General features: G+C 50.4%; 2 protein-coding genes across 9 annotated transcripts in view; one reads left to right on the forward strand and one right to left on the reverse strand.

Moving 5' to 3' along the window:
- The window catches only part of LOC311616194 (uncharacterized protein C1orf94), a 38,794-nt gene extending 26,724 nt beyond the window's left edge, over positions 1-12,070 (reverse strand). The window contains exons 1-3 of the mRNA XM_084871341.1: positions 11,986-12,070; positions 11,751-11,848; positions 9,863-10,398 (exon numbers count right to left, since the gene is read on the reverse strand). Coding sequence (XP_084727467.1) covers positions 9,863-10,191 — 329 coding nt within the window. The 5' untranslated portion in view covers positions 10,192-10,398; positions 11,751-11,848; positions 11,986-12,070. The remainder of the gene's footprint in view (positions 1-9,862; positions 10,399-11,750; positions 11,849-11,985) is intronic.
- Positions 12,071-23,628: 11,558 nt separating this feature from the next.
- The window catches only part of CSMD2 (CUB and Sushi multiple domains 2), a 541,275-nt gene continuing 537,277 nt past the window's right edge, over positions 23,629-27,626 (forward strand). For all 8 annotated transcript variants that reach the window (XM_084873018.1, XM_084873017.1, XM_084873019.1 and 5 more), the window contains exon 1: positions 23,629-23,949. In XM_084873018.1, coding sequence (XP_084729144.1) covers positions 23,757-23,949 — 193 coding nt within the window. In that variant the 5' untranslated portion in view covers positions 23,629-23,756. The remainder of the gene's footprint in view (positions 23,950-27,626) is intronic.

The raw sequence follows: 27,626 nt of genomic DNA on the forward strand, positions 1-27,626 counted from the left end.
GCATAGCAATGCACACACACACACACACACCATGCCCATGCCCATGCACACACACACAGCATACTTGTGAACAAACACGACGACATTCATTCATGCACATACAACACAGCAGTGCAGACATAAATACCATGTCCATGTGCACACGCACACACAGATAGCCATATACTCATAGCACACATCCATGCACGCACACAGCCATGTGTACACACACCACAGCCATGCACACACACATGCTGCAGACATGAATACACATGGACACACACACAGCACAGCCAAGTACACCATACATATACACCCATGTGTGCACACTTTAAAAAAAAAAAAAAAAACAGCAGGAAGAAAAGGGCCAGGGGAAAGGATGGATTCCACCTCTCTAACCAACTGAGGGGCCTGGGCCGAGTTTTTTCATTTTGAGGGCGGAGGGGACAGTGGAGAGAAGCTGCAGGTTAGCTGCCATCCTAGGGCCTACACACCTGTGTCCCAAAGGAACCTGGAGACCCACTGAGCTCAGTCTGCAGGGACCTCTCAGTGGGGGGCAGGGGAGCTAGGCGGAGGGCCTTCAGGAGCTCGGGCTCCCCGCCCCCCTCATCCTCCTCTCTCCTGGCTGCAGTGAGGATTAAGTGAAATGATGAATGTGAAAGCTTGGTAAACTGTAGCAGCGCTATGCAAATGTTAGCGGCTCCTGCGGAGAGAGAGACCTGGTGGTGCGGGAGAGCCACTCTGGAATGGAGGCTGGGAGCCCTGTTGACTCTTCACAGCCCGAGCAGGGCTGGCGAGGGGTGGAAAGTTGGGGAAGGCTCTGAGACTTCACAGGGATGGATGAGGACACCACCCAGGCTGGGGTGAAAGGAGGTAAACACTGAAATCGTCAGCTGCCTGGACACCAAGCCTGGACTTCGAGTTCGTCTCACTTCTCAGCGGAGGCCTTTATAGAGTTGAGTCATTTTTTACAGTGTCCCTGGCACACACTTGGAATTCAGTAAAGGTCAGTCTCCTTCCCACGTGCTTTTCTTTGGAGCGCCACCTTCTCCAAGCTGTGTCCTTGTTACGCCTGAGGCTCCATCATCTCTGACCCCTAACGTATCAAAGACCTTTCTATGCATGTGCACGGGAATCACCTGCAGTGTGTGTTCCAAATGCAGGTTCCCGGGCCCTTGCGGGGAAACCGGCAGTTCAGTTGGTGGACAATGGGGCCCAGGAATCTGCATTCTGATGCCAATGGTGTACAGGGAGGCACTAAGCCCGGTGCAAATTTCCTCCCACTTTCCAGCTCCTCCCTGATCGGCAGGTGGAGGGGAGACACCTCGCCGACCTCTGCCTGCAGGAGGGGACAGGAGACATTGAGGACATAGGACTCAGGTCTGAGTTGGACCAAGGGCTGAGAGGGTTAGGGGAGGGATGAAGGATTCAGTGAGCTGGGGAATGAGACAGGAAATACTGCGGAATAAATACGGCAATAAAGGAGCTTCGGCTGGGAGCTACAGAGTGATTCTTATTGTTCAAATTATCTTTAAAACTTTTCATTTGAATCTGTTTAATAAGAGAAGGCTTACCCTAAGGAAGAGGTATTTTTTTAATGTGACTTGGGAGCTGAATTGGAAATAACGTTGCAACAAAGATATTAAAAAGGGGATTAATCCAAACCACTGGTGGCCCATCTCTGCAGGCTCCCACAACCTGACGCACAAGTCCCGAAACCATAAAATTAAATTAAAAAGGGGGACACGGGACATGGGACGTTAGTCACGATTCATCTTCCCTTCACCGCTCACGGTTCCTAGTGCTAAGCAGACACGCACGGGCTATTGTAAGGTCTCCTGATGTCTGGGAAAGAGCCCCGGCCTTGGGGCCATCAGGTACCTCTTCCTGCTCTGCCGCCACTTGAGCTCGATGACTCTGGGCAAAGTTGCCTAACTTCTCTGAGCCTCAGCTTCCTCATCCCTAAAAGGGGAGTACTACAGACCATCAATTTTTTCCCCCCAAAATATATTCTATTGATTTTTTTACAGAGAGGAAGGGAAAGAGATAGTTAAAAACATCAATGTGAGAGAAACATGGATCAGCTGCCTCCTGCACACCTCCTACTGGGGATGTGCCCACAACTAAGGTACATGCCCTCAACTGGAATCAAACCTGGGACCTTTCAGTCAACAGACCTATGCTCTATCCACTGAGCCCAACTGGTCAGGGCTGGACCATCTATTGAAAGGTGTTACTAAGACAATGAGATAAACAGAACATTAAAATGCAGGGCCTGGCACAAGTCAGGTGCTCAAGAAAACCTTACTTTCTTTCTCTGTATCTTAAGGCAGAAAGGGGGGGGGGGGGTTGGAACCCTGCAATGTCTTGGCTTATTGATATTCTGTCCCTATGTTACTCAATTATTCCTCTGATGATCGTGACTCTTGCTTGGATCCTGGCCACCTCTGGGTCTCACTCACCCTCCTTGCAGTGGCATTTTTATGGTTCATCCATCATTCACTTCCTCATTCATTCATATACACTGCATAGTCATCATCAAATGCCAGGAACTCAGCGGGGTGCTGGGGCGACAAAGATGAGTAAGCCACTGCCCTTGCCCTTAAGGAGCCCTGGTCAAGTGGGGGAGAAGTATTGTTGCCACAAGTCACCATACAGTGTGTGCCAGGCGACCACCTTGTCAGGAATCCCATGCCAGAAATGCACCAACAAATCCCAATGAGGCGTTGTGTCCTCTCCTCCGGTAAACCTGAGAGCTGGTTCTCAACCTGGTCTTCTATTCCATCATCCTCATATAAAGACCCCTCCACTTTGTCTCTCCTGATGAGCTTCCCTGCTTTCTCTTATTAGATAATATGAGTTACGGAAATCAGCTATGTTCCCTTTTGACCTAGCTGCCAAGAATCTCACAGCAAAATGTTATCCTCAGCTGAGTGCTTTCCCTTTGCTTAGATTTTCTGGTATATAAATATCTTTACTCCCATACTATTTTTACTTAACCTCTGTCATTTTATCGTTGATAATAACAATAATGATGGTGATGACGGTGATGATGCTGGTGCTAGTGATGATGCTGATGGTGATGACGCTAATGGTGATGCTGCTGCTACTGATGCTGATGATGCTGCTGCTGATGGTGATGATGCTGATGTTGATGCTGATGCTGGTGGTGATGATGCTAATGATGCTAAAGCTGATGATGCTGATGGTGATGATGCTGATGGTGATGACGCTAATGGTGATGATGAATTCTTATCTTATGCCAGGTGCTATGTGAGCTTTACATACCTTATTTCATTAAAACCTCCACAATAATCTTTTAAGGTGGTCACATGACTTTTTCCATTTTTCAGATAAGGAAATTGGGGCACAGAAATTTTGAGTAACTTGCTTACAACTAGGAAGTATGCTAGGATTCAAATCCACCAGTCTCTGTATTTTACTGTTGTCTGATATTGATATTATTATCACCTTTAAACCCTTAGGAAAGAGAAGGAATGTAATTGTTTACTTAAATTGAAAAGAGGAACGTGAAAGAGGGAAGAAGAAAAAAATGCTGAATGGGGTGGGCAGTGGAAATTTCAGAGGATGACACACTTATTCTCAGGCTTTAAGGGTAGGTAGGATTTTAATAGACAGAGATATGGATGAAAGGCATTTCTGGAAGTGAAATCTCCTGAGCAAAGGCGAGAAGATGTGCACCTGCTGGTAGCTCGTCTTGGTTCTAGGGAGTGGAGAAGAGCAGCAAGATGTTCATGTAAAGATGTAGGTAGGACCAACTATTGAGACTCTTAAAACCAGGTCAAGGGATTCAGAAGACCTGGAGGGAACCATGGCAGATGCCTGAACTGCACTGTTGATGTGCCTTAGGAAGATGAAGCTGCCGCAGAGGAAAGGACATCCAGGAGGGAAAGGAACCAGGCACAGCAAGGTGAGATGTTGTAATGATGGCAGAAGAGAGATAAGCAGGGAGACCACAAGTCAAGAAGGCAATTACAGCTCAGCCAGGGCAGCTCTGTGGTTGAGCCTTAACCCAAGAACCAGGAAGTCACCAGTTTGATTCCCTGCCAGCTTGTGGCTCATCCCCAGTAGGGGGTGTGCAGGAGGCAGCTGATCAGTGTTTCTCTCTCATTGATGTTTCTATCTCTCTACCCCTCTTCCTTCCTCTCTTTAAAAATCAATAAAAACATACTTAAAAAAAAAAAAAAAGAAGGTGACTTCAGGATGTGTGAGGAGACTGAAGAAGGAAAGGGTCGGAGGACCCTGGACCTCTGTCTGCCAGCACTATTACATTCATAATTCACTTGACAGCCAGGAAGGGGGTGTGGTAATATCAGTGCAATTGGGGTCACAGCAGAGACTGCAACTCAGCCCTAGGAAGCTCAGGGGAAGAAGACACTTAAGTATTGGTTCCAAGAGAAAAGTGGTCCAACCAGGGTCGCAGGGGATCTCTGAAGTCATTTACAAAATGTCAAGGGATCTGAAGATGTGCTTCAGACACAAGGTACAGAGCAGCTTTCTTCAGACTGTCAGAGAGAAGTTTGTTCCCACAAGGGGAGAAAACACGTGCCTGAAGCATTGGACTCAGGGCTGGCTTCTACTCCAGGACATCATTCTCAGTTTCCAACTGTGTGTCTTGTCCTTACCACTCCCATCACCAGATTTTTAAAATAATAATAGTAATAAATGAAAGTTGGGATATATTCCAAGCAACTTTTCTAGAAAAACGAGATACATCCAATTGTTTAAATAATGAGAGCATAAAGAATTGGTTTGTTCCCTGGCACCGAGTAGGCAACTGTGAGTGCTTGCTGAGTGAATCCATAAATGATGGAGTGAACAAATGACACTTCCCAGTCAGAGCAATTGAGTCAACAGCAAACCCAAAGCCCCCAACTGAAGCTGTGCAGTTGTGATGAGTGGGATGAATGAATAATCCTAGGATACAAGTCAGTGAGTGGCTGGCCACAATTCTCTAAGCCCAAATTTAAGACTAATTAAAAGATAACTGAACACAATTCTGGAGTTTAATTGACACTAGACAGAACTATTGATTTCTCCCCAAAAGCTGATTTCTTCCATTTCTTCTACACCTCCATAAATGGCACTACCATCCAACCAGAGGCTCAAGCCCAAACCCTCGAGTTAAGACTCATGCCCCCATTTGTGTGCCCCAAACCATCAGTGGGTCTGTTTGCTCCCTTCAAAATACACTCTGAACCCCACACTTTTCCCATCCCCACTACACTCTCTCCGATCCAGGCACCACCACCTGCCTCACCTAGATTATGGCAGCATCTTCCCAGAGGTCTCCCAACTTTCGGTCTCACATGCCTGCAAACCCTCTCCATGCAGCAGCTGGAGAAATATTTAAAAGTTAGTGGCCAAAACCAGTGTGGCTCGGTCTGTGGACTGGAAGGTCCCTGGTTCGATTCCGGTCAAGGGCATGTGCCTTGGTTGTGGGCGCGTAGGGGGTGTGCAGGAGGTAGCTGGTCAATGTTTCTCTCTCATTGATGTTTCTAGCTCTCTGTCCCTCTCCCTTCCTCTCTGTAAAAAAAATCAATAAGGTATATTTTTTAAAAATTAGTGAATCTGATCAAATTACACCTCCTTCCCTAAAACCTCCAAAGAGTGTCCATAATATGGAGAATCAACTATAAACTCCCTACAGTGATCTTCCAGGCTTTCTAAGACCTTGCCTGCCTGCCTCAGATACTGCCCTGTCCCATGTATATCACTCCATATGCCCCAGCCATGCTGTTCCTCTCCAAATCACTCCCACCTCAGGGTCTTCACAGTTGCTCTTCTTTCATCCTGGACATCCTTCCAAGATCTTCACTGGTTGGCTCCTTCTGGGTTACCAGGTCTCAGCTCAAATGACCACTTCTTCTAGAGAGTCCTTCCCTGACCATCCCATCCAAAGATGCTGTCCCTAGGACTTTACTCAGTTTTATTTCTATCAGGGCACTCATTGCTATTTGAAATTATCTGGGTTATTTTTACATGTTTATATTGGTTTCCTCCACTAGAACACCAGTTCTTTTCACATCTAAAGTTACCCTAGTCTTCTAATAACTTCTTTTCTGTTTCTTTCCCCTACTTGAATGGAAGCTGTAGGAAGGCAGCTTCTATCCCACTAGCTCTTAGCACTGTGCCAGGCACATAGTAGATGCTTAATAAATATTTGTTGAATAAATAATGGAATGAATAAACTCAAAATGTGCCCACATAATGAAGTCCGCTTGGGGAGAAAAACAAGCCTGGTTTTAATCGCCATGACCATGGGAAATGAATATTAATAGGGAGGACCCAATCAGCACAGATTGGACCATATCTGGTTCTGGTACTGCACTGCCATAGGACCAGCCATATACATAGGAAACTGACCAAGCTGGCACGTGACTGGAAACTTAGAAAACCAGAGAGATTCAGCTTGTAGAAACCAGGAATCCTAGCAGAGGTATTGTTACTATCTTTTAACATCTAAAGGGCTATTGAGAGAAATAGGGGATATGCTTGGTTTGGAGCCCTAAAGGCAGAATCCAGATCAATGGGTATTAATCTGATAGAGACAGGTTTCAGTACAAAAATAAAGTGGTCTTTTGACAGCAGGGTCCATAACAAAGGAAGGGCTACTTGGTCAAGTGGTGAGCTCCCCATCGGAGAAAGTGTAAAAGTGAATAACCACTGGGCAAGGGTTGTGAAGAGGGACTCAAAAGATGACCTCCAACGTCCCTTCCAAACTTGAGGTATTTATATTTCTGAAATATATAGAGACACAGTTAAGAAAAAAAAATCTGGCTAGTAAGAGTTCTAGAACATCCCTATCTAGCTGGCTCATAGCCGAAAACATCAACCAAATCAGGCATAGAAATTAAGCAAAAGGTTAGCTGAGAGGGATCTTGAGGGTGTGAAGCCAGCCTAAAGCACTCTGGACAGCTCCCTAGATTTAAAACCTGTTATCTCTACGTGATCATTCAAATATTTTGAATGCCAAATATTTTGACTATCCAAAAAGATGCCTCAATTTTTAGGGGAAGATAGCCAATACCACCGGGTAATGGCTCAGCGGGTCCTGGGTCTGCTTTCTGAAACCCCACCACTTCCTAACTGCAGGGCCTCGGCCAAAGACATTAACCTCTCCATTCTGAAACCGGTTTGGCTCAGTGGATAGATCATTAATCTGTGGATTGAAGGGTCCTGGGTTCGATTCCGGTCAAGGGCATGTACATTGCTTGTGGGCACATCCCCGGTGGGGGATGTGCAGGAGGCAGCTGGTTGATGTTTCTCTCATCGATGTTTCTGGCTCTCTGTCTCTCTTCCTTCCTCTCTAAAAAATCAATAAATATATACAAATATATAAAAAATAAAAATAAATAAATAAATAAATAAATAAAAAGACATTAATCCCTCCAAACTTGTTACCTCATGTGTAAAAAGGATTTCATTTCAAAACAGGGGAAGGAGAAATTGAAACCCGAATGGCACAAATTTGATAAGGAAGCTCAGTGACAGACACACAGACATTCCCTATACTATTCTATTTGATGGTTTGAAGATTTGCATAATGAAAAGTAAAAAGAGGGGGTATTTAAAATAGTACCTACCCAGAATAATAATTGTAGGGCTTGAAGGAATCAACAGCATCATCATTTACAAGGAATTTTTGCAAGCCCCTAGTTATTACCAAGAATGTTTAAATATCCCATTTAATCATCCCAACAGCGTAATGAAGTGCATGGTAATCATCTCCGTTTGGCAGATGAGGAAACTGAAACGCACATACATTAGACAACCCCGCAGCTGGCTCCGGGCTGCAATACTATCTGAAACCAGTTATCTGACTCCACCATCTCAGCTGCCTTTCTTTCAAGAATAGCTCATTGTGTTCTGCTTGGCTGATATCTACACGATTATATCGTTTATTCATCTAAGTCAGTGGTTTCCCAGCTCTTTTCTCAGTAACAGAGCCCTTTTTTTTTTTTTTTTTTTTTTTTTTTTCAAACGCAATCTTTACTCCGAACTTCAGTAGAGTAAAAGCTATAAAAGCAGAACAGCTCTGGCTGAATGGGGGATTAGGGCCCCGCCACCAGGCCACTTGACCCCAGGATGGCCCTTACAGCACCCTAGAGTCTAAGAGCACAATGTAAAAACTCCGAGATCGAAACCAACAACAACAACCAAGCCCAATCCTGGGAGTCCATTTAAGGACAGCTTCATTTGTATAATGCAGTGCTCAGTCTCCTGTCTCCCATCACATCGGATCCTCATTATCGGCTCTGAGGTGGACAAGGCAGGGCATATCACCCTCAATTTGCAGATGAGAAAAACAAGGCCAAATGGAATTAAGCAACTGGCCAAAGGTGCGCGTCAGTTCGCTTTCAGGCCAAGTGCAGACTGGAAGTAGAGCCTGTCTCCATTAGCTAGGTGTGACCTGGCAGGGAGGGTGCCATCTACTGGAAATTGCCACTGACCCTGGTGCACCAAGTGGACCATCGGCTTCTTGGCCTCTGAGAGCCTGACCACAGCCCCGTGGATCCCCTGCCAAGACCCTGTCCCAGAGCAGATGGCAATGGGCAGGGGCCAGGGGTTCAGTGCCACTTGCTCTGGGGCTGGGCAGCAAAAATTTTGGCAGCAGGCAAGCCATTCCATCCTAGCCATATCCTACTGAGCATGGGGTAGGGAAAGCAATGGCAGCCAACGTGCCTGCACCTTTGTCTGCAGCCCAAAAGGGATGGCAGGCAGTGCGGGCCTGGGTGGTGGTTATACTTTTTTTTTTTTTTCCTTTCTTAGCTCTCGCCTAGAAATCCCTGAGACCAGAGGCAGCAGATAATTGCCTGAATGGTTCCCCCACTTCAGAGCAGCTCTGAACTGAGCCGGAGCATGTGCTGGAACCGGCAACACTTAATTATCACTTAGTCTTTAATTAGCACTTAATTATTAACACTTAATCCATCTGTAAAATGGGGACGCTACTACCTGTCTCATAGAGGTCCTGGAGGATTAATTAATATTTGCGGTCCACCTTGAAGAGGCAAAGCATTGAACAAGTGCTCAGTAGTTCACGTGCTTTTCTTAAGGAGCCCCCCCCCCTCCCCCCTTCCTCTCCTTGTGAATATCTATCCCCAACCATATCTGCTCAGCTTTTGTCCTGGTGGAGAAACAGCTAGCTCTGTGTTCCCCAGGCCAGGATTTCCCATCCAGGAAACGGGCTATTTCAGGCCATTTCCCCACACTTTAATTTTCTATTATGTCCTCTGAATATGTCAGTGCCTTCCCAGTAAATATTTTGATGTGCGCTCTTGCCGCAGCTTCTGTGGAGTCTGAATGGGACAGCTGCTCCCTGTATTAGGGAATTCCAGATGTGGTTTAAAACCACCAGACGCATCTGTGCCAAGGCCTAGTCTTTGGAGGTGGAAGGGGGAAGGAATCTTCTAGTTGCCTTTGGGGAAAGCCATGGGCATCTTACCCTTGGTCCTGGCCCAGGTGATTTTCCAAGGCCCTCAGATTCACCTCTGGTTGACTATGCCTAAGGTGACCAGACGTCCCGCTTTTGGCGGGACAGTCCCGATTTTTAACAAATTCCAAAAATCGGGACTGTCCCACCACAAGCGGGACATCTGGTCACCTTACATTAGGAGGAAAACCATCCCCTCAGAGGGCTGGTGAAGAGGCAGCAGAGAGCGCCTCGGCCTGGCCCTTCACCCAGGTAACTTCAGGACCCTAGTTCACTCTTCTTCTAAAGAGACCACGGGGGAGGGGCTGTAAAACATACAGCCCTTAGGGTTTAGCAGAATGAAGAATGGGCAGAACATTGCCCCAGAAGGTCTGACCTCGTGTCCTCCCTCCTCCCCTGGTGCCAGCTGTGGAGGGGGACACTCACTCTTCTTGGAAGCTGAGCCCGTTGTCTGTCGGGGTCCCAACCACGGGGACAGAGAGCTGCTCCTTCAGGGTCAGGGGCTGCAAGGCCTCGGGCAAGCCCTGAACTCTCTTCCAGATTTCATGGCAGGTCTTGTCGAGGCTGTCTTGGGGGGTATCCTGGTGGATCCAGATGTATCTGGGGAACGGGCCCAGGGCAGAGGGGCGCTTGGCCACCAGGCTCGAGGACGAAGGGAGCCCATTTCCACTGGCCATCCTCCTCCTGTCTTTCCGGAAGCCCCTCTGTCCACCCAGGGCTCGCAGGCAGGGCGACCATCCACCACCACCCTTCATTCACCAGAAAGGGGGATGAGGATGGGGCAGAAGCAGTTCAGTTCTGTCTGGCTCTTCGCTCCAGCAAGGTGACTCTGTTCAGAGGCCTCTGATCTGATCTGTGTGCCGGTGGTGGATGGAGGTCAGCTTCCTTTTAGGGAGGGGGAGCTTATTTTGATTTGTTTTTTCTTTGCTCCCTTGCTGACCTTTGTGCCTCTCCCCCTCTCCCTGAGAAGGAAACGTTTAAAAGTCAACAAAAACCAGTAGCTTAGTAACCTTGGAATCCCCCTGAGTCAGGAACCAGGGGCCTGGGTGGGCAGAATGACATCTGGGAACAGGTGGAGGGGAAGGGAGGGCTCTCCCAGAATCCCCGGCGCGCCCCCTTGCCTGCCACACACCTGGGACACCCTACAGCGCCTGGGGCTCAGCCCATTCTCACCCCATAAACCTGGGGGTGGCTGGGGGAGGGCCTGGCACTGGGCTGGGCACCTGGAGGGCAGGAGCCCTCCCCTGGGGCGCTCACAGGGGCCTTCCCAGAGATCCCCGCGCACCCTGAGGGCCAACGGCCTCTCCCAGCCGCCCCAGCCCCGCCTTGCTCGTCCCACTCTCCCCTGCCTGGCCCCGCTCCAGCCCCAGGCGGGAAAGTGCCCAGAGCCCCCAGTCTGCCCCGCCGACGCCCCCAGCAGGCACCTGCCACGCCTTGAAAGGGAGCGGTCCTGCTTGGCGGCTCCCACACCCTTCCCTTCCCTCCTGTCCGCCAGCGCTGGAACTCCTCTGCGGGTGCAGACCCAACGGCTGGGTGCGCGGGACGCCCGGGTTCGGAGTCGCAGGCGGGATGGGGGTGAATGGGCGCCCAGAGGACCCAGAGCGCTTTCCTCTTTTAGAAGTCAAGGGTGCCTGCATGCCGCTCCGCACACACCTCGGTGCCTGCCAGGGGCCCTGCATCTCGATCGCCCGGTTTTTACCCTTCACTGCCGTTCACATTGGCGCTCACTGAGTGCCAAGCGCGGGACTTTCTGTGTTGTCACGTTCGATCAAAACAGGCGCATGTAGTGCCACTGCTTTGTAAAGTTCTGCCTTTGAGAAAACCGAGCATCAAAGTAAAAAAAGGGGGTGTGTCCAAGGCTCCCCATGAGGGAGGAGCTAGGATTCAAGCCCAGCCTTCTCACTCCCACCCCTCCCCCCACTTCCCCATCCCACCCCACAACTCCCACTCCCACCCCACCCCCTCACTCTCAGACGCTGGGACAGACCATCCCCTCCGCGCTGGGTTCAAGTTCCAGTAGTAGGTGGGCGGTGCGCCGGTGGGAGTGGGGGCCAGGGACCAGACAGAGGTGCAGAGAGAAGCACTAGGTTATGTTTGCTGCTCGATGGCCTCCTCCCCTCTCCGAAGGGGCTAAACTCAGAAAGGACACAGCATCTCTTTCTGCCTAGGGTCTTTGGCCACAGGAGCCAGAGGTGGTGCCTTCAGTATTTCACAGCAAGGGAAGAGCAAGAGGATGGGCAGTAATAGATGGGAATAGAGAAGATGGCAGCCTGTGGGTGCAGGTTTGAATCCTCACAATGGTATTTATTCCTACCTGTGTGACTCTACCAATTCTTCACTTCACTCATTCATTTTCCAAATACTGATGCAGCCCTTCCTCTGTCCAGGTGAGTTGCTGGGCCCTGAGGAAGCCTGCAGGTGAACAAAACTGGTGTGGTCCCTGCTCTCATGGAGCCTATACTGTAGTGTAGGGAGATACATCACAAACTCACCAAGCAAATAAATGAGCAGTGATTACAGATGATAGACGGGCTCTAAGGAAAACTCACCAGCAAAGCCAGGCCATGGGGAGAGGAACAGTGGCAGCTTGAGACGGTGGTCCAGGCAGATCTCTCTGAGGAGGTCACATTGGAGATGAAACAGAGGATGAGGAGGAGTTCTTTTTCGTAAAACGGTGTTAATAAATTATTATAAAGATCACACTTGCGGCACCTTGTAGGCACTCAATAAATGTGTGTTGGATAAATTAATAATAAACTGTACAGAAAGTGCTGGGCATACTGTAATGCCCAATACACAACCTTGCTCTTTACAGAAGGCCCAAGTTCCTGGAAATGTTGACTAAATTTTGAAATCTGAGCTTCATTCCCCTTTGATTTTTACTATAAAATTGAAAATGTGTTCCTTTGGGGAAAATTCCAAGGACCTAGACTGAGTAACATAGTTTTAGGAATGTAGAAAAACCTTTGAAAATAGTATATTTAAAGGAAAAGTGATCATTTCTGATGAAATATTAATAGTTCTGAAAATGTCACTCAGTGTTTGTGCTGTTTGGCATTTGGTTGGCTCCCACCCATGTTTGGAGCAGAACTCTAAGGTCCCTGCATCACCCAGGCTGCAGGGTTCTGGAAAGTTAGCCAGCTCACTCTAAAATACAGCAGGGCGGGGAACAAAGACAGGAGTGTGTTTTGTTTGGAGCACACGGGGGAGGTTTCTGGAAGGTTCTGCAAAAAAAACAAAACAAAACAAAAAAAAAACTTAAGTGATATACTTAGAAACAAAGTTATGTCCAATATGGTAGCCACTTGCCACCGGTGGCTACTACTTTCTTATTTCATTTTAATATAGATGAAAAATGTCAGTTTCTTAGTTACTTTGACCACGTTTCAAGGGCCTTATGTGGCTACCATATTAGACAGCACAGAGAACATCTTCATGATCCCAAACCTAATAGACTCCAGAACTAGACTACCCAGGTTCATATTCTGAGTTCCCATTCTCTGGCACCGCAGGCTTAGGCAGGTTACTCTGTGCCTCGGTGTATTGGTTTGCTAGGGCTGCCATAAAAAGGTACTACAGATGGAGGGCTTAACACCAGGGAATGTATTCCTTCACCGTTCTGGAGGCCAGAAGTCTAAGATCTAGGTGTCAGTAGGGTAGGTTCCTTCTGAAGCTCAGCTAGACTTAGATACTATCTTCTCCCTGTGCCTTCACAAGGTCTTCCTTTCATGCAGGCCTGTGTCCTCATCTCTTCTTCCAAGGACACGAGTCATATTATATAGATTAGGGCCCACCCTGATGACCTTGTTTTACCTTAAAACCACCATGTAAAGGTCCCATCTCAAAATAGTCACATTCTGAGGTACTGGGGGAGAGGGCTACCACATAGGAATTTGAGAGGAGACAGCACTCAGCTCATAACACTTGGTCTCCTCATCTGTAAAATGGGATGATAATAAGAAAAACACACACCTGTTTTGCAGAGTTGTTGTAGATGTTTTATTCCCAAGTAATGACTTCACACAGGGGAGGTCCCAAGAACCACACCGGGCACAGAAAATGCTGTATATTCATTTCCTTGATGATTACATTGAGACGTGTGCCACTGGAGTTTTTAAATAACAGATTTTGTGCGGTGTATAGGAAGGGAGAGCTTTAGCTGTACTGTGAAATTGCTCTGTGATGGAGAAATGGACTCGAATCATCAACTAAGCCTTTTTATGGATCAAGATTGTGCAAGGTGGCGGGGGCTGGGGGGGGGGGGGGCGGGGTGCTGGGAGATGAATAAGACCTCTGCCTAGACATCATCTCCGGCTAGTGAGGAGAGTAAAGCATCCCATAGGTACCTGGTACACAGCAGGTGTGGGAAAACTGAGCTAGTCCAGCCTCTGCTCAACCTGTAATTATGTTCCTTCAGCCCATAGATATCTATGTGCCTAGTAGTGTTCAAGGTTCTGAAGAGAGGATAGTGAAGAAAGTGGGCCTGCTCCCTGCCTTTTTTAGAGATTGAAGTGGTCATGGGCACCATTTCATCTGTTCATTATTTTTAATTTGGAAAAATTCTGAAATTACCCCTTATGACGTCTATTCCCCTGGGCAGGTTGAGTAAACTCTAAGACCTCAGTTTGTTCATCTGTGAAATAGGGTTAATAAAATACTGACCTTATAGAATTGTTTGGGACAACAGAGACAATACACATATAGGGTTTACAATAGTTCGTCTGGGACATGCTATGGACCCAATGAATGTCAGCTATCATTTTTAAAAATATATATTTTATTGATTTTTTACAGAGAGGAAGAGAGAGGGATAGAGAGTTAGAAACATCGATGAGAATCATCGATCAACTGCCTCTTGCACACCCCCGGGGATGTGCCCACAACCATGCCCTTGACCGGAATCAAACCTGGGACCTTCCAGTCCAAAGGCTGACGCTCTATCCTTGGTTTCGATGTTAGCTATCATTTTTAGGATTCTAGGATTCTTGCATTTCTATTTTGGAACCAAGAAAACCTCAGGAGGAAGCAATGTTCCCTACCTATTCTGCAGCCAAAGCCCCTACTCACCTGGCTTCCATCACGAGACAAGCATGGCTTGGGGGAAATTCAGGAGAGCATGCCAAAGGGCTCTTTCAAGTCCCTCATAGGCCCTAAGCCTTGCAGCCCTCTCCCTCCTCTAACATACTTGAAACACGCAGCACCTCCCACCGTAAACATCACTTTGCAGTTGTCAAAGAAAATTGAAAAGATTTTTGCCATTTTGCTTTTGAAAATTTGGGGCCATGAGTAATTTATTTAATGTATGGTCTACTGTGATTTCTCCCCAATCTTGGTGCCTACCCGGGAAACCTGGCACGGTGAGCAAACGCGCCAACCTACAAATTGTCATCAAACATAATGAAATTTTTATGACGATTAAATTCAACAGTTAATGGAGTTGCCATAATGTTACATTTGCATTTAATGAAATATTTACTGATGTCAACGCTGCTGTTTTCTTCTTTGTGTTATGAAGCCAATCATAACGCGTTCAGGCCTCAAACTTTTTAGGGCCCTGAAAACCATGGAGACCCTTTGTTTGCCATGTTGATGATGACTAATGGCTCAAACTGCCCAGAGGCGAGGCCCCGCAGAGGGAGCTTTCAGGCAACTGTCCTCGAGGGGCTAAATATCAGAACTGGAGGGAGAAGAGGGGGCGGCCATGGGAGTGGGGCTTCCTGAGTGTTGTCTCAGCAACTGGACACTGTTGTGAAGCAGCCAGCCATTGCCCAGGATTTTGCAAAGGACACGAATGTTCTAGAAGCAAAGCTGTGACTCTGTGGTTCCTCTCTCCTGGCAATACCATCAGCCACCCCTACCATTTCCCAAGGGATTTCACCCCCTATTGTTGCCTCCATTTGTTGTCCACGTGGGAGGACAGTGTTAGGAGCATGGGCGGCAGCAGCTGACATTCATGACTTTGAATTCCTGCTCTGCTACTCACTGAAAGGTAGCTTTGCACATGCTTAACTTCTCTGGCATTTCATCATCTGCAAAAAGATAGAAACAATGCAGGTTCAGAGTGGGAGAGGTTCAAATGGGGACATCCATGTAAAGTTCTCAGTGCCGTGCCTGGCTCACAGTATGCCCTCATAAAAATATACCGATTATTCTTGTTAGTATTAGCCATTCATGTGAAATGGCAGCCTTGGAGCTCTCTATTTAAAGTTAGGGAAAAGGAGGCAGGCTGGTGTAGGTCAGTGGTTGAGAGTCGACCTATGAACCAGGAGGTCACGGTTCAATTTCCAGTCAAAGCACATGCCTGGGTTGCAGGCTCAGTCCCTAGTAGGGGGCAAGAAGGAGGCAGCCAATCAACGATTCTCTGTCATCATTGATATTTCTATATCTCTCCCTCTCCCTTCCTCTCTAAAATCAATAAAAATACATTTTTAAAAAATATAAATTTAGGGAAAAGGAAAGCCATAGTTGGAGGAGGAAAAGAATATAATTTGTCAGTGGAGGCCCAGTAAGGTAGCAACAGAGTCAGAATCCAACTGGCCCTTTGCTTCCTCCTTTGGCCTTCCTGCCAGCCCCTGCCATGATAGGTGCCCCGACATTTCCTGGAGAGGCTCTATATGGGGTCCTTCTCAACTAGAAGGTTGGTGTTCTGCCCTTCCTGCCATAACTTCATGCAAGGATGCCATCACCAACATGCATTCCTTTAAGATTTATACTAGTTGACTGCTGAGATGCTTTTAGATTAAAAAGTAAAAATTATGGCATCAAAAAATAAAGCCAGAGCTGCCTCCATCTAAAGAAAGCAGAAAGAGTTGCTACTTTCAGGCGCCTGAATTGGCCAGAACACATGGAGATAATAAGGTAATAAAACTCGGCATTCCTATTTGTCAACCCAAGCAAAAAATGGAAACACATTGGAAGACAGAGTTTTTATTTTCTGATGGCAGAAAATACACGTCTTCATCTGCGGAGACAAAATGTTTCCTGGAAATCACCCCAAGCATGAATTTATCATGAGCCCTTTTATAAAGGACACTTAGTGACAGAGTGGGCAATACATTCAATTCTGTTTTCATAAAGACAGAAATGCCATTACATTGGTCAGTTTCTCACATCACGGTTCTCTGAAGACAGCATAACATTAAATCATAACACAGAGAAGGCACTTCTTTCAGGAACTCAGATAATGAAGTCTAGGAGAGACACCTTTGGGTCCGTTCCACAAACATTACTGAGCACCTACTCAAGCTTCCATGCATCCATCCATCCATCCATCCATTCAGCTAAGACCTGCTGAATGCCCACCATGTGCCAGGCACTCTGAATGGCACTGGTGGAGGTTGCCTGTAAAACTGACACCCGGACTGAGTTTTGAAGGACAAATAAGAAAATGCCAGGCACAGGAGGAGATCATTCCAGGCAAAGGGAACAGCACACACAGAAGCTCAGAGGCAAAGAGAGAGAGCATGGCTATATCAGGGGTGCAAGGACCTGCAAATGGCTGGAACACAGGGGATGGGGAGTGTGGAAACAGGGGCTAGAGGGGCAGGCAGAGGCAGCCATGGAGGCTCTTGTAGGGAGAAGCTAGCAGGGAGCTTGGATTCCCTCTGTAGGCCTTGGGGAAACAGCTGGGGAAGGCAGAGGAGCTGTGAAATCAGGTTAGTGTTTTTTTTTTATTATTATTATTTGTTTATTGTTTATGTTAATCCTCCCCCCAGCATATTTTTCCATTGATTTTTAGAGACACTGGAAAAGAGAGGGAAAGACAGAGCGAAACATTGATGTGAGAGAAACACATCCATTGGTTGCCTCTTGCCTGAGCCCTGATCAGAGGCCCGGGCTGGGGAGGAGCCTCAATCAAGGTATGTGCCCTTGACCATAATGGAACCCAGGACCCTTTGGTCTGCAGGCCGATGCTCTATCCACTGAGCCAAACTGGCTAGGGTGGGTTAGTGTTTTAAAAGATAACTGGTGGCAAAGAGAGGGATAACTTGAATGGGGCAAGAATAGAGTTGGGCACTTGTTCTGCAGCTGTGACAAGGGACCAGAGAGGCAGTGGGCCCTGGCTAGGATCTGGAGCTGTTAAGGAGGCAGAACTCGGGGACTGCCTGGGCGTGGGGGCTGAGTTAGAGGGGTTTCTGGCTCAGGAACTGGGTGGACATAGTTGCCTGTAAGAGCTGACACCTGAGATGGAGGACTGGCAGAGAGGCAGGAAGTGCTGAAGGGTTAGAAGTGGGTGAATTCAGTCATGAGTAGCCTGGGGCAGAGCCTCCTCAGGGACATCCAAGAGGAGGGAATATCAGACCCCAAGCACTGGGGACTCAGGAGGCTCTTGAGGAGAAGTTTTCTGTCATTTAAGGAGCTCCCAGTCTGCTGGGGGACACAAGAAAGGCCACAGTTTCAGAGTCTGGAGACTCAGAGGACAGAGGTGTAGTGCCCCTCCCGCCCTTCCACCAGCACCTGGGACCTCCGGAAGAGCACACATCCGTCATGCCATCTACCTCCCAGCTTTGGACCACACTGCTTCCTTCCCGGGAAGTGCCACTTCTCCCTGTCCCTCCCGCCAGGCTGACCTAGGGGCCCATCTCATTTCCATCACATCCTGCATTTCTCCCAGAGTAATTAACTACTTTCTCAATAACTAACACCCCCAACCTCCAGCAGATGGAGGAGGAAGAGTGGGAGGATTTTAGGGGGAAAGCCTCTAAGTCACACACACCAATCCTACTTGCATTCCTTTTGGCTAGAACCTCGTTTTAAGACCGCACCCCACTGCAAAGGGGACCTGAGAATGCAGTCCTGGCCAGGCAGCCGCTTTCCAGTGACAGTTCAGCCCTATTGACATTTTGGGCCAAATCATTTTTGAGGGGCATAGGGAAACTTCCTTGGGCATCGTAGAATGTTTAGCAGCATCCCTGGCCTCTACCCACTACATGCCAGAGGTGACAATCAAAAATGTCTGCAGGCACTGCCAAAGGTCCCCTCGGGGGCAACAAGCATGGCTCTGTAGTATGGAAGGGGAAGCCCACCTTCTTGGTGCCCAGCTGGCTGTCCAAGCTGCAAAGGGCATCTAAGCCAGCAGGGGTGTGGGCGTTTAGAAAAGGATACCTGGAGGAGGAGACCCTTGGGCGAGGTGACACTTGAGCCTAGTGATGATTTGGAATCATTTACTCCATACTGTGAGAGGGGGGATGGCTTTGCAGTCAGAGGAAAGAGCGTGAGGAGGCAGGATGCATAGCTGATTGGAGGAATTCAAGGAGAGATGAGAGCCTGGAATGGACCCTCTCCTGTGCATTATGGCCTCTGACAAGTAGGAAAAAAAAATTGACCTCTCTTGCTACAGGCATGAGCTCTGTCCCTTTCCTTGTCGCACAAATGGAGAACTTTCTGCTAGAAATATCACAATCCGGTGGCCTCTGCATTCAGTAGCACTTGAGGAAGGACACAGACTGTGGCCTCTTCTCAATTGTCCCTCCTGGTTGTTGAGGCCCACAGCCTCCCTACCGTTTGTTCTGGGCTTTTTTCCCTAAACCCCTTCTGTCACCTTTTCCTAAGAAGCAGATCACTGTCATCTCAGTGAGAGCCTTACCCTTGGGAAATACTAGCTTCTGCCTAATCTTGCTCCCTCGCCCTAGCTGGTTTGGCTCAGTGGATAGAGCATTAGCCTGCGACTGAGGGTCCCAGGTTTGATTCCCCACCAAAGGCACAAGTCCAGGTTGTGGGCTCCATTCCCAGCAGGGGGCATGTGGGTGGCAGCCAGTCAATGATTCCCTCTCATCATTGATGTTTCTAATCTCCCTCTTCTTTTCTGAAATCAATACAAATATATATTTTTTAAAAATTAAAAACAATTAAATCTCCGAAGCCGGTTTCGCTCACTGGATAGAGCATTAACCTTGCAGACTGAAGGGCCCCAGGTTTGATTCCGGTCGGGGACATGTACCTTGGTTGTGAGCACATCCCTGGTAGGGTTTGTGCAGGAGGCAGCTGATCTATGTTTCTCTCTCATTGATGTTTCTGGCTCTCTATCTCTCTCCCTTCCTTTCTGTAAAAAAAATCAATCAAATATATATTTAAAAAAAATTAAATCTCCATCTTCCACTCAGACCCTGGCTTTTCCTCTGAGCTCCGGCCTTTGCTCTGTAACCCTGTTCTACACTTCTGCTAGCCCTTTCAGGCCCCATTCTTGCCCTCATTGCTAGAGCATACCATTAAAAAAAAAAAAAAAAATTCAGGGCATCAAGTGTATAGCCCCTACTCAAATCAGAGTTCTCCTGAGCACCAGGCCTTGTTTTCTTCCTGAAGGAAACCTCTAATCTTATCTGGATATTAGGCTTATCTTGGTGAGTCACTCTACCTCACTGGGCTTTGTCTGCAATGTGACAGCATGGCCGTGACCCTGCCCCATGGCTGCCCATGGCTCCTGGGGAGAATGGAAGGGGCAGGGAGGGAGCCAGCCGTGGGGGCTGGGCCGAGAGCCACATCCTCCCGGGCAAGGTTATCATCTCTTGGACACCTGCCTCTTCCTTGCCCTGCAAACATGCCTAGGGCCTCACCTCTGTCTTTGCCCACAGCACTTCCAGCTCAGACGACGGCAGTAACCTCCCTTTCCCTGCCCCTGCCTTTCCTATGTGTGCCTCACCCACAGGGAAGTCAGACTACCTGCCAGGCTGTGCCACTTGGTTCCTATTTCCAGGAAACGGAAAACCCACTTCTTGATGGTATTCAGAGCTGACACCTTTCCAGAGTCTCTCCTGCGAAAGCAGTCACGCTAGGCACAGCTGTAACTGATATTTCTTGAAATACATATTCTGGCTATCTCCTCCACCTAAAAAGTCCTGCCTCCTGTATGGGCTGAATTGTGTCACTCTAAAAAAAACATAAAAATAAAAAAAAAATTCGTAGGTTGCAGTCCTCATCCCAGAGTGGTACTGTATGCGAAGACATGGTTTTAGAGAGGTAATCAACTTGAAATGGGATTAGGGTGGGCCATAATCTAACATGGCCGATGTCCTTATAAAAAGAGGACCTTTGGACACAGATATGCACAGAGCGGGGGCCGTGTGAAGACATAGGAGAAGCTGGCCATCTGTAAGGAAAGGGCTCAGGAGGAACCAACCCCGTCAACACTTTGACCTCAGACCTCTAGCCTCCAGAACCGCGAGGAAATACTTTGCTGTCGTTTAAGCCACCTGGTGTGTGGCACTTTGTAATGGCAGCCCTAACAAACTAACATACCTCCTGTTTTCCCACTGCCTATTGCTGACCTCCCACCATGCCCTGAGAGTCCCTCATGATGTGGCCTGGGCCCCATCCTCATCTCCTAGGGTCTTCTCCCTTTCCCCAACCCTTTGCGTGGCTGTCTTGCTTAATTTTCAACCCCGCGTTCAAAGTCACCACCTCAGAATGGCCTTTACAGGTCTCCTATGTAAGGCACCTCGCCCCCTCACCCCCTTCCTCCTCATAGCACCATGAACTTTTCCTCCCTGGCATTCTTCATTGGTAACGTTTGATGTGTTTATTTATTTCCTGCCCTCACAAGCCAGGAACTGTTCGCTGGGGTGCATGTTCATTATCTAGCAGTGTCCGGCACGTAATGATCCTGAATAAATATTTGTTGTGTAAATCAATCTTCGCCTTGTCAAAGTTTCTATCCAGGCCTCAGGGTCCCTCTTGAAATTAGCCTACTGATCCCCAAGTCCAGGAAAAGCTTGCTGTCTGATACGCCCTGTAATATGCCCCTGCCGTGGTGATTACCACTGCCTGACTGTATGGGCTGTGTGGGGGTTTCTATCTGTGCCTCACATCCTGCCAGGCCAGCCACACGCTGCATCTCTGCATTGCCACAGCACAGCCTGACACAGGGCCCAGAGCCCCGGCGGCCTCAGGAAAGGTATACAGACCCCAGAAGATCAGAGAGGCAGGAACGGTGGGGGAATTGAGTACACAGGCCAGTTACAAGGGATAAAAAAGGGTACCCCTGTCCTCTGTAGCCCCAAGGGAGAGAGATGACAAATGTTCCTTTTGCCTGGAGGGTTTTGGGGTAAACATCAGCTGCAGGTTGCAGCCACAGAGCAAAGTTCTGGGGCTGAGAAGGGGGGTGGGGGAAGTCCCCTGGCCTGGAGCCCCAGAATTATAGAGCAGCCAGACTCTCTTCTGCCCAGCTGTGGGCGGCAGGGGAGGGCTGAGTGTCTGCCAGCTCCTCTTGCTGGAGAACCCCCCCCTGCAGGAGAGAGGGTAGGCCCAAGCTTTGGAGTCATGGGGCCCACCCCAGGGAAGATCCTGCCAACAGCCAACCCCACCCCCCACCCTCCAACCCCACTCCCCCAAAGCCACCACCCACTCACCACCCAGCCAGTCCTTCTGCCCCTTCTTCAGGTCTGGTAAGGCCCTGGGCTGTGGGGCTGGCTGAGCCCTCTCTTGGGGCCTGGACAATGGGAAGGACGAGGCCCCTCCCCACTGCCCCGGGGATATAAAGCAGGCCTTTCACAGTGCAGTGCTGACTGCTTCGGTTGGTTCTTGGCACCCAGCGAGGCAGCTTCAGGAGGGGTGAGAAAGCAAGTGTGCTGGGGGTGGGGGTGGGGCTGGCGAGTCTGAGGCAGCTCCCTGACCAGGGGCCACTCCGTGGTCCCCCCAACTGTGGGGTGAGCTCAGGCAGGACTACGAATCAACTTGGGCTAGGGGAGGGGAGGAAGACAGGCATCAAGGGAGCTGGGAGATCGTGGCTCTGGGAAGGAAGGGCAGACACCCACTCCTCAGGCCCTGCCCACCACCTTCCCCCTTGGGATAGGCAAACCTATTGCTCCTTCCTGGCTCTTCCCGGCAAATTCCCAGGTTCCTGGGCCCTGCGCTCGCAGAGCTCGGGTTTGGCCCAAACCCCAAGCCCCCAGCGCTGCCTCTCTCGGGTGCCTCTGGCACAGGGGGTGGCGTGCTCACCAGCGACTGCTCTTCGGCTGGGCGAGCCAGCAGGGGCCTCCTCTCCGGGCCTTGTCCCTCCTGGACCCACCCTGTACCCTCATCCGCCCCCTCCCAACGTCTCTTCTCTCTCGCCAGAGAGTTTAGACAGAGAGGGAGCCATCATGACTGACGGAGGAGCCTAGGGGAAGAGGAGAACGAGCCGGCGACCGGGTGGGGGTGGGGGATAGGGTGGGGACCGGTGCTCAGCCCTCGGGGCTTGGCGGAAGCATCCGGGCGGGAGGGGTGCAGGGCGACTCACGCCATTGGGAGAAACTCGCCTGGTTTGAGGCCAAGGCTGGGGGGTGGGGGGGTGGGGGGGTGGGGGGGAGGGTGGTGAACATTAAGCAGGGTCTGGTTATTTCATTTTGAGTACCAATTGTACAAGTAACTCTTGCAGCATCCTTCTACAACCTAAACCCCCCCTCCCCCAGCGCACACAGGCACTCCTCTCTCCATCCTGAGATTTTTGTCTTAGGGCAGGGGTAGGGCCATTCGGAGCCAAAAGAACGAACGGGTCCTTCACCCCAGCTGCCCCCCAATTCTCAGCCCATCTCTAAGCACAAACACCCATCTTCCTCCGGGGATGGGGTCTGAGGCTACGGTAAACCAGGGCTCCTCCACATCGCCCCCCCCCCCCCCCAAGCCCTATATTGCAAGTTCAAAGCCACTACCCAAGATCGGCTTGTAGAAGCCTTGACGTGGGGATCCGAGTGCTTCTTTGGTTACCTTTCCCCAGACAGTCTTCCAGTTTCTAAACGTGGGAAAGGCGTGTGTGTGTGTATGTGCGTGTGTGTGTGTGTGTGTGTACGCGCGCGCGCGCCGCCTGTGTGTGCGCGCGCGCGTGTGTCTATCACCGTGTGTGCGTGTGTGCACGGGGCTTATATTAATGGGCAATCTTGGAAACGACGAGAGAACCGAACTTAAAAGAAACTGGTCCGTTGTAGAACAAACAAGGAATAAACAACCCGTAAAATGTAATTTGTGGCTCCTCTGGAGGCGGAGGTGGCGCTGAAGAGGAGCACCCACTCCCCAATATATTTTTATTTTTTTATGTTTTTGCTGTGCCTCCACCCCCGGCCATTTGGAGCGGCGGAGAAGCGGCTCGGGAGTGATTAATCCGGGGATAATTCACCCCCCCGCCCCCCAGCGCGAACCCCGCGAAGCGGGATTGGAGGGAGTCATTTCCGAGAGCGCAGCGCGCCTCTCCCCGGCCGGGCGGACACTTGGTTCATTCCAGCCGCAGAAGCTCCAGGCTCCCGCGTACCGGGGTTTTTTCCCCCCCGAACAGAAAAAAAGCTCCGGAGCTCCCCTGACCTCCTTTCTCCTCGGCGGGAGCGGACCTCTCCCTCGGCGCTGCCGGCCAGCCATGCCGCGCTCGCGGAGACCGAAGCCGGGGCGCTGCGGCTGCCCCGCGGGGAGGGCTCGCCGCGAAGCCGGGGTGTCGGCGCTCGTGCCCGGCGTGGGGAGCCGCTGGGGCCGCCCGCCGCCGCCGCCAACGCCGCCGCCGCCGCTGCTGCTGCTGCTGAGCTGGGGGCTGCTCGGCGCCTCGGCCGCCGCGGGTGAGTCCGGCCCCGCGGGGAGCCGGCGGCCGCCGCGCGCCCCACCCGAGTCCGATCCCGTCCCCGGCCCTTTCCCCGCCCGCCCTCTCTCCCTCTTCACCTTCCACTCTGCCCGTCGCCCACCCTCACGCCTAGCCCCAGCCTAATCCCTCCCCCCCACTCATCCCTCCCCCCATCAGTGTCTTCACCCCTACCCTCACCCTCACTGCTACCCCCAAACCCAGCTGCAACTTGGCCGGATCCGGCCGGGGTAGGGCCTGGGAGACTGGCATCCCTTCCCGGGGTTTCGGGGCACCAGGATCGTGGCTTCAGTTTCTCCAGCCTCCCAGCCCCCGCCAGATGCAAGGCTTTCCCCCCGATAAACTTTCCTGGAGCCCTCCCCCACCCTCTCCATTCTGGGGGCCTGCAGGGTCTGCCCCGCCCCCGCCCATTTCCCAGCGGATGGAGCCCGCGCCCCGCAGTAGCCGCCCGGAGACTGCGGCCGCCAACCCCCTCCCCAGGAGTCCCCTCTGCGCGCCCGGGGCTTGGAGGGGGTGCCGGGGGGCGCGGGCCCCGGGCGGGGGTCCCGGGGATGCTTTGCCGGAGAACTCAGGTGGGCGCTGGGGGTGCCGAGGACGTGGAAGCGAGGGTGGGGGTTGTGCCCACGGGCTGGGGAGGGAGTGCCTCCAGCAGGCTCCACGCCACCAACCTTCCCACCGGTTCCGCTCCGCGCCAAAGTGCCCTTTCCCGCGCCCTGCTGCAGCCCGGCGCTGGGGCTGCGGCAGCGGCGGCGGCACCGGCGGCGGGACCTGCTCCTGGCATCCGAGCCCGGGAGGGGGCAGACCGGGCGGGCGCCGCCAGAACTTCGCGGGTTTCTGGCTGCAGCTGGTGGACCGGGAGAGGCACGCGGCCCTTCCAGAGCATCCAGCCCCCAAGTGGGGAATACTGACCTCAACTGGTGCCTCCCCATTTCACCCCCTGCACCCCTCTGAGGCTCAGCTGGAGCCACAGCCTAGAAAGTTCCTATTCCCCGGGTGGGGGACGGGTCCAATGGACGAAGCCTGGGGGCCCGCCTTGTCATTTAGCATGGAGGCTGACAACCTAAACACCTGCTGCCCGGGATCTGGCTGGAGCCACCTCTGGCTGGAGCCTGGTTGGGTTTTTCTGGTTTGTTTTGGTTTACACCACTGATCGAAGGAACCTCTGAAGGCTTCGCCTCGGCCACCGCAACATCCCAGAAAGTGCGTCCCTGCGTCCCTTCCCTGGCAAGCTCTCCGACTCACTGTGACCTCCACATTTTGCGAGTGGCTCCTCGCAGGCCCTGTGGCCAGCTCCTTAGCCGGCGATGTTAGGGTTGCTGGTCTGGGAGGGCGTCGGAGCCAGCTCTCGCATCCCCACTTGATCGGACTTTCTCGGTTTCTCGGAGGAGACAGAGCCGTCATAGCGGCTGACGCCCAGAGAGGGGCGCCCGCGGTGCGCGCGCCTAGGAGCCAAACCTTGCGCACACCCACACCCACTGGCTGTGCGGCTCCGAAGGACTCCGCCGGTCACCCAGACTTGCCACAGGGGCGGCGAGGAAGCCGCTGCTCCTGGCTCTCAGGCCTTGAAGCCCTTTGTCCAGGTCTGGCCATGCTCCTCAGGCTTAGGGGGCCTGAGCGGGCCCTGTCTGTGATCCAACAATTTTCTTGGCTAGACTTGTCCTAGCCCCCATGCCCCTGGGGAAAGAAAAAGGGCCATACACAAGCGCTGCTGGAATCCTGCTTGCAGAGACCCATCTTGCCAGCGGCTCCTTTGGTCAGAAGAGAAGTTGGGTCGGGATTGGTGAATGGTTTGAGGAGGGGTGTTACTCTCTGGCAGCCCTACTCTTGCTTCCAGTGCTTTTCTTTTTAAACCTTCCCTGCATGTAGATGTGCTGTCTGGCCTTGCAAAGCAACACAGATTTGGAAATGGACTTGGTGACAGATGATTGCAGGATTTGGAACAGTCGAGGGGAAAGCACATTCATTTTGTGTTGTGTTCACATTGTTGACTTTAAAAGACACTCAGGGCTGAACCATCTCCCTTCCCAGCCCAGTGATGACTGGATAAAATGAACATAAGGAAGGATTTGACAAGGAGAGCCTCCTCACCCACCTTCATCTTTGATCCTCGCTCAGCACCTTCCATCTGTGCCTGGCTTCCCTCTGCCCCTGCTCCTGGTCTCCTTGGAGACCTCCCATCAGTGACCCCCTCTCTCTACTGTCAATCACTCACTCTTCCTCCTTAGGTTTCCTGTTGGCCTATAAATGGCTTTAATCTTTAACATGAAGTAAGCTAACCAAACTTCTTGGCCCATTGACCTTTTAGCTACCATCCCATCTCTTTTCCTCTTTTACAAGTCAGTTCTCTTCCGAGGGTCTTCAACTTTCTGGACCACCCATCACTCCCTGCGGTCCACCTTCTGTCCCCATAAGGAACTCTCTAGGAAAGATAGCCAAGGACCACCCTCTTGCTTTCTGTGGCTGGCTTTTCTTTTCCCCTCTCCCTCCCCCTTTTCTTCCTTCCTTTTCTCTTTCATCTATCTTTATAGTCCTTTATCTATCTGTGACTTTGAATCCTTTGGATTATTCCTTTTAAAAACTTCACTTCCTTGAGCTTCTTGGACATTGCTATTTTTTTTTCTTACCTCTTGGCTGTTCCTTCCCAGTCTCTATAGTAGCAATTACTTCTCTCCCCCTAAGTATGGCTTCCTGCAGTTCCACTCCCGTGCTTTCCCTCATTTTCTTTCCCCATTCCCCAGGTGAGCTCATCCGGGTCCATCCCTTCCACAACCACACTCTGAAGCTTCTAGACAGATCTCCTGCCAAGATGCTTCTGCTGATTTATGTCTACTGGCTTTGTTGCACACGGAAATTCTGGGTTTGGACAGCCCATATATCTGGTGACTTCTGGGTGTTTTCATCTAGATGCTACCTTTCCAAAACAAACTCATTAGCTCCTCTCCTGAGCCCCCAATATTCCCTCTGTAGGCCGATGATACCTGCAGCCTCCCCGTTACCCATCCCCGAAACCTGAGTGTCATTCTCAACTCCTTCCTTAGGAGGTAGCCATCAAATTTTTTAAATTTCAACCAAAGCCGGTTTGGCTCAGTGGTAGAGCGTCGGTCTGCGGACTGAAAGGTCCCGGGTTCGATTCCGGTCAAGGGCATGCACATTGGTTGCAGGCACATCCCCAGAAGGGGGTGTGCAAGAGGCAGCTGATCGAAGGAACTCTCTCATCGATGTTTCTAACTCTCTATATCTCTCCCTTCCTCTCTGTAAAAAATCAATAAAATATATTTAAAAAAAATTCTTTAAATTTCAAACCCTCAATTGTTCTCAAACATCCCTACTTTTCTCTGGACTTAAAGGCTCTGAAGATTGAAAAGGCTGAAATGCCTCCTGTCCCCTTAATAATAAGTAATTAAAAATAAAAGTAATATTAAATTATAAGGAATTCCAACAAAGTTCTGATTTTTCTCATCCTAACCACTTCATTGCTTTAAAAATTCAAATACCAAATTATTATTGTTATTTTAATGCTCTGTACTTTGCTTGTTCCTTAAGCTCTTGCACATTGTTGCACTGACCAAACCCAGTGTTTGAGTACAGTACTAATTGAATTTATATTCAAAGTATTTATCTATCTGCCTCAAGTATTGAACTCTGAGCTTCCTGAAG

This window comes from Pipistrellus hanaki (genome assembly GCF_964339955.1).
Source record: "Pipistrellus hanaki genome assembly, chromosome: 2".
Lineage (NCBI taxonomy): Eukaryota > Metazoa > Chordata > Mammalia > Chiroptera > Vespertilionidae > Pipistrellus > Pipistrellus hanaki.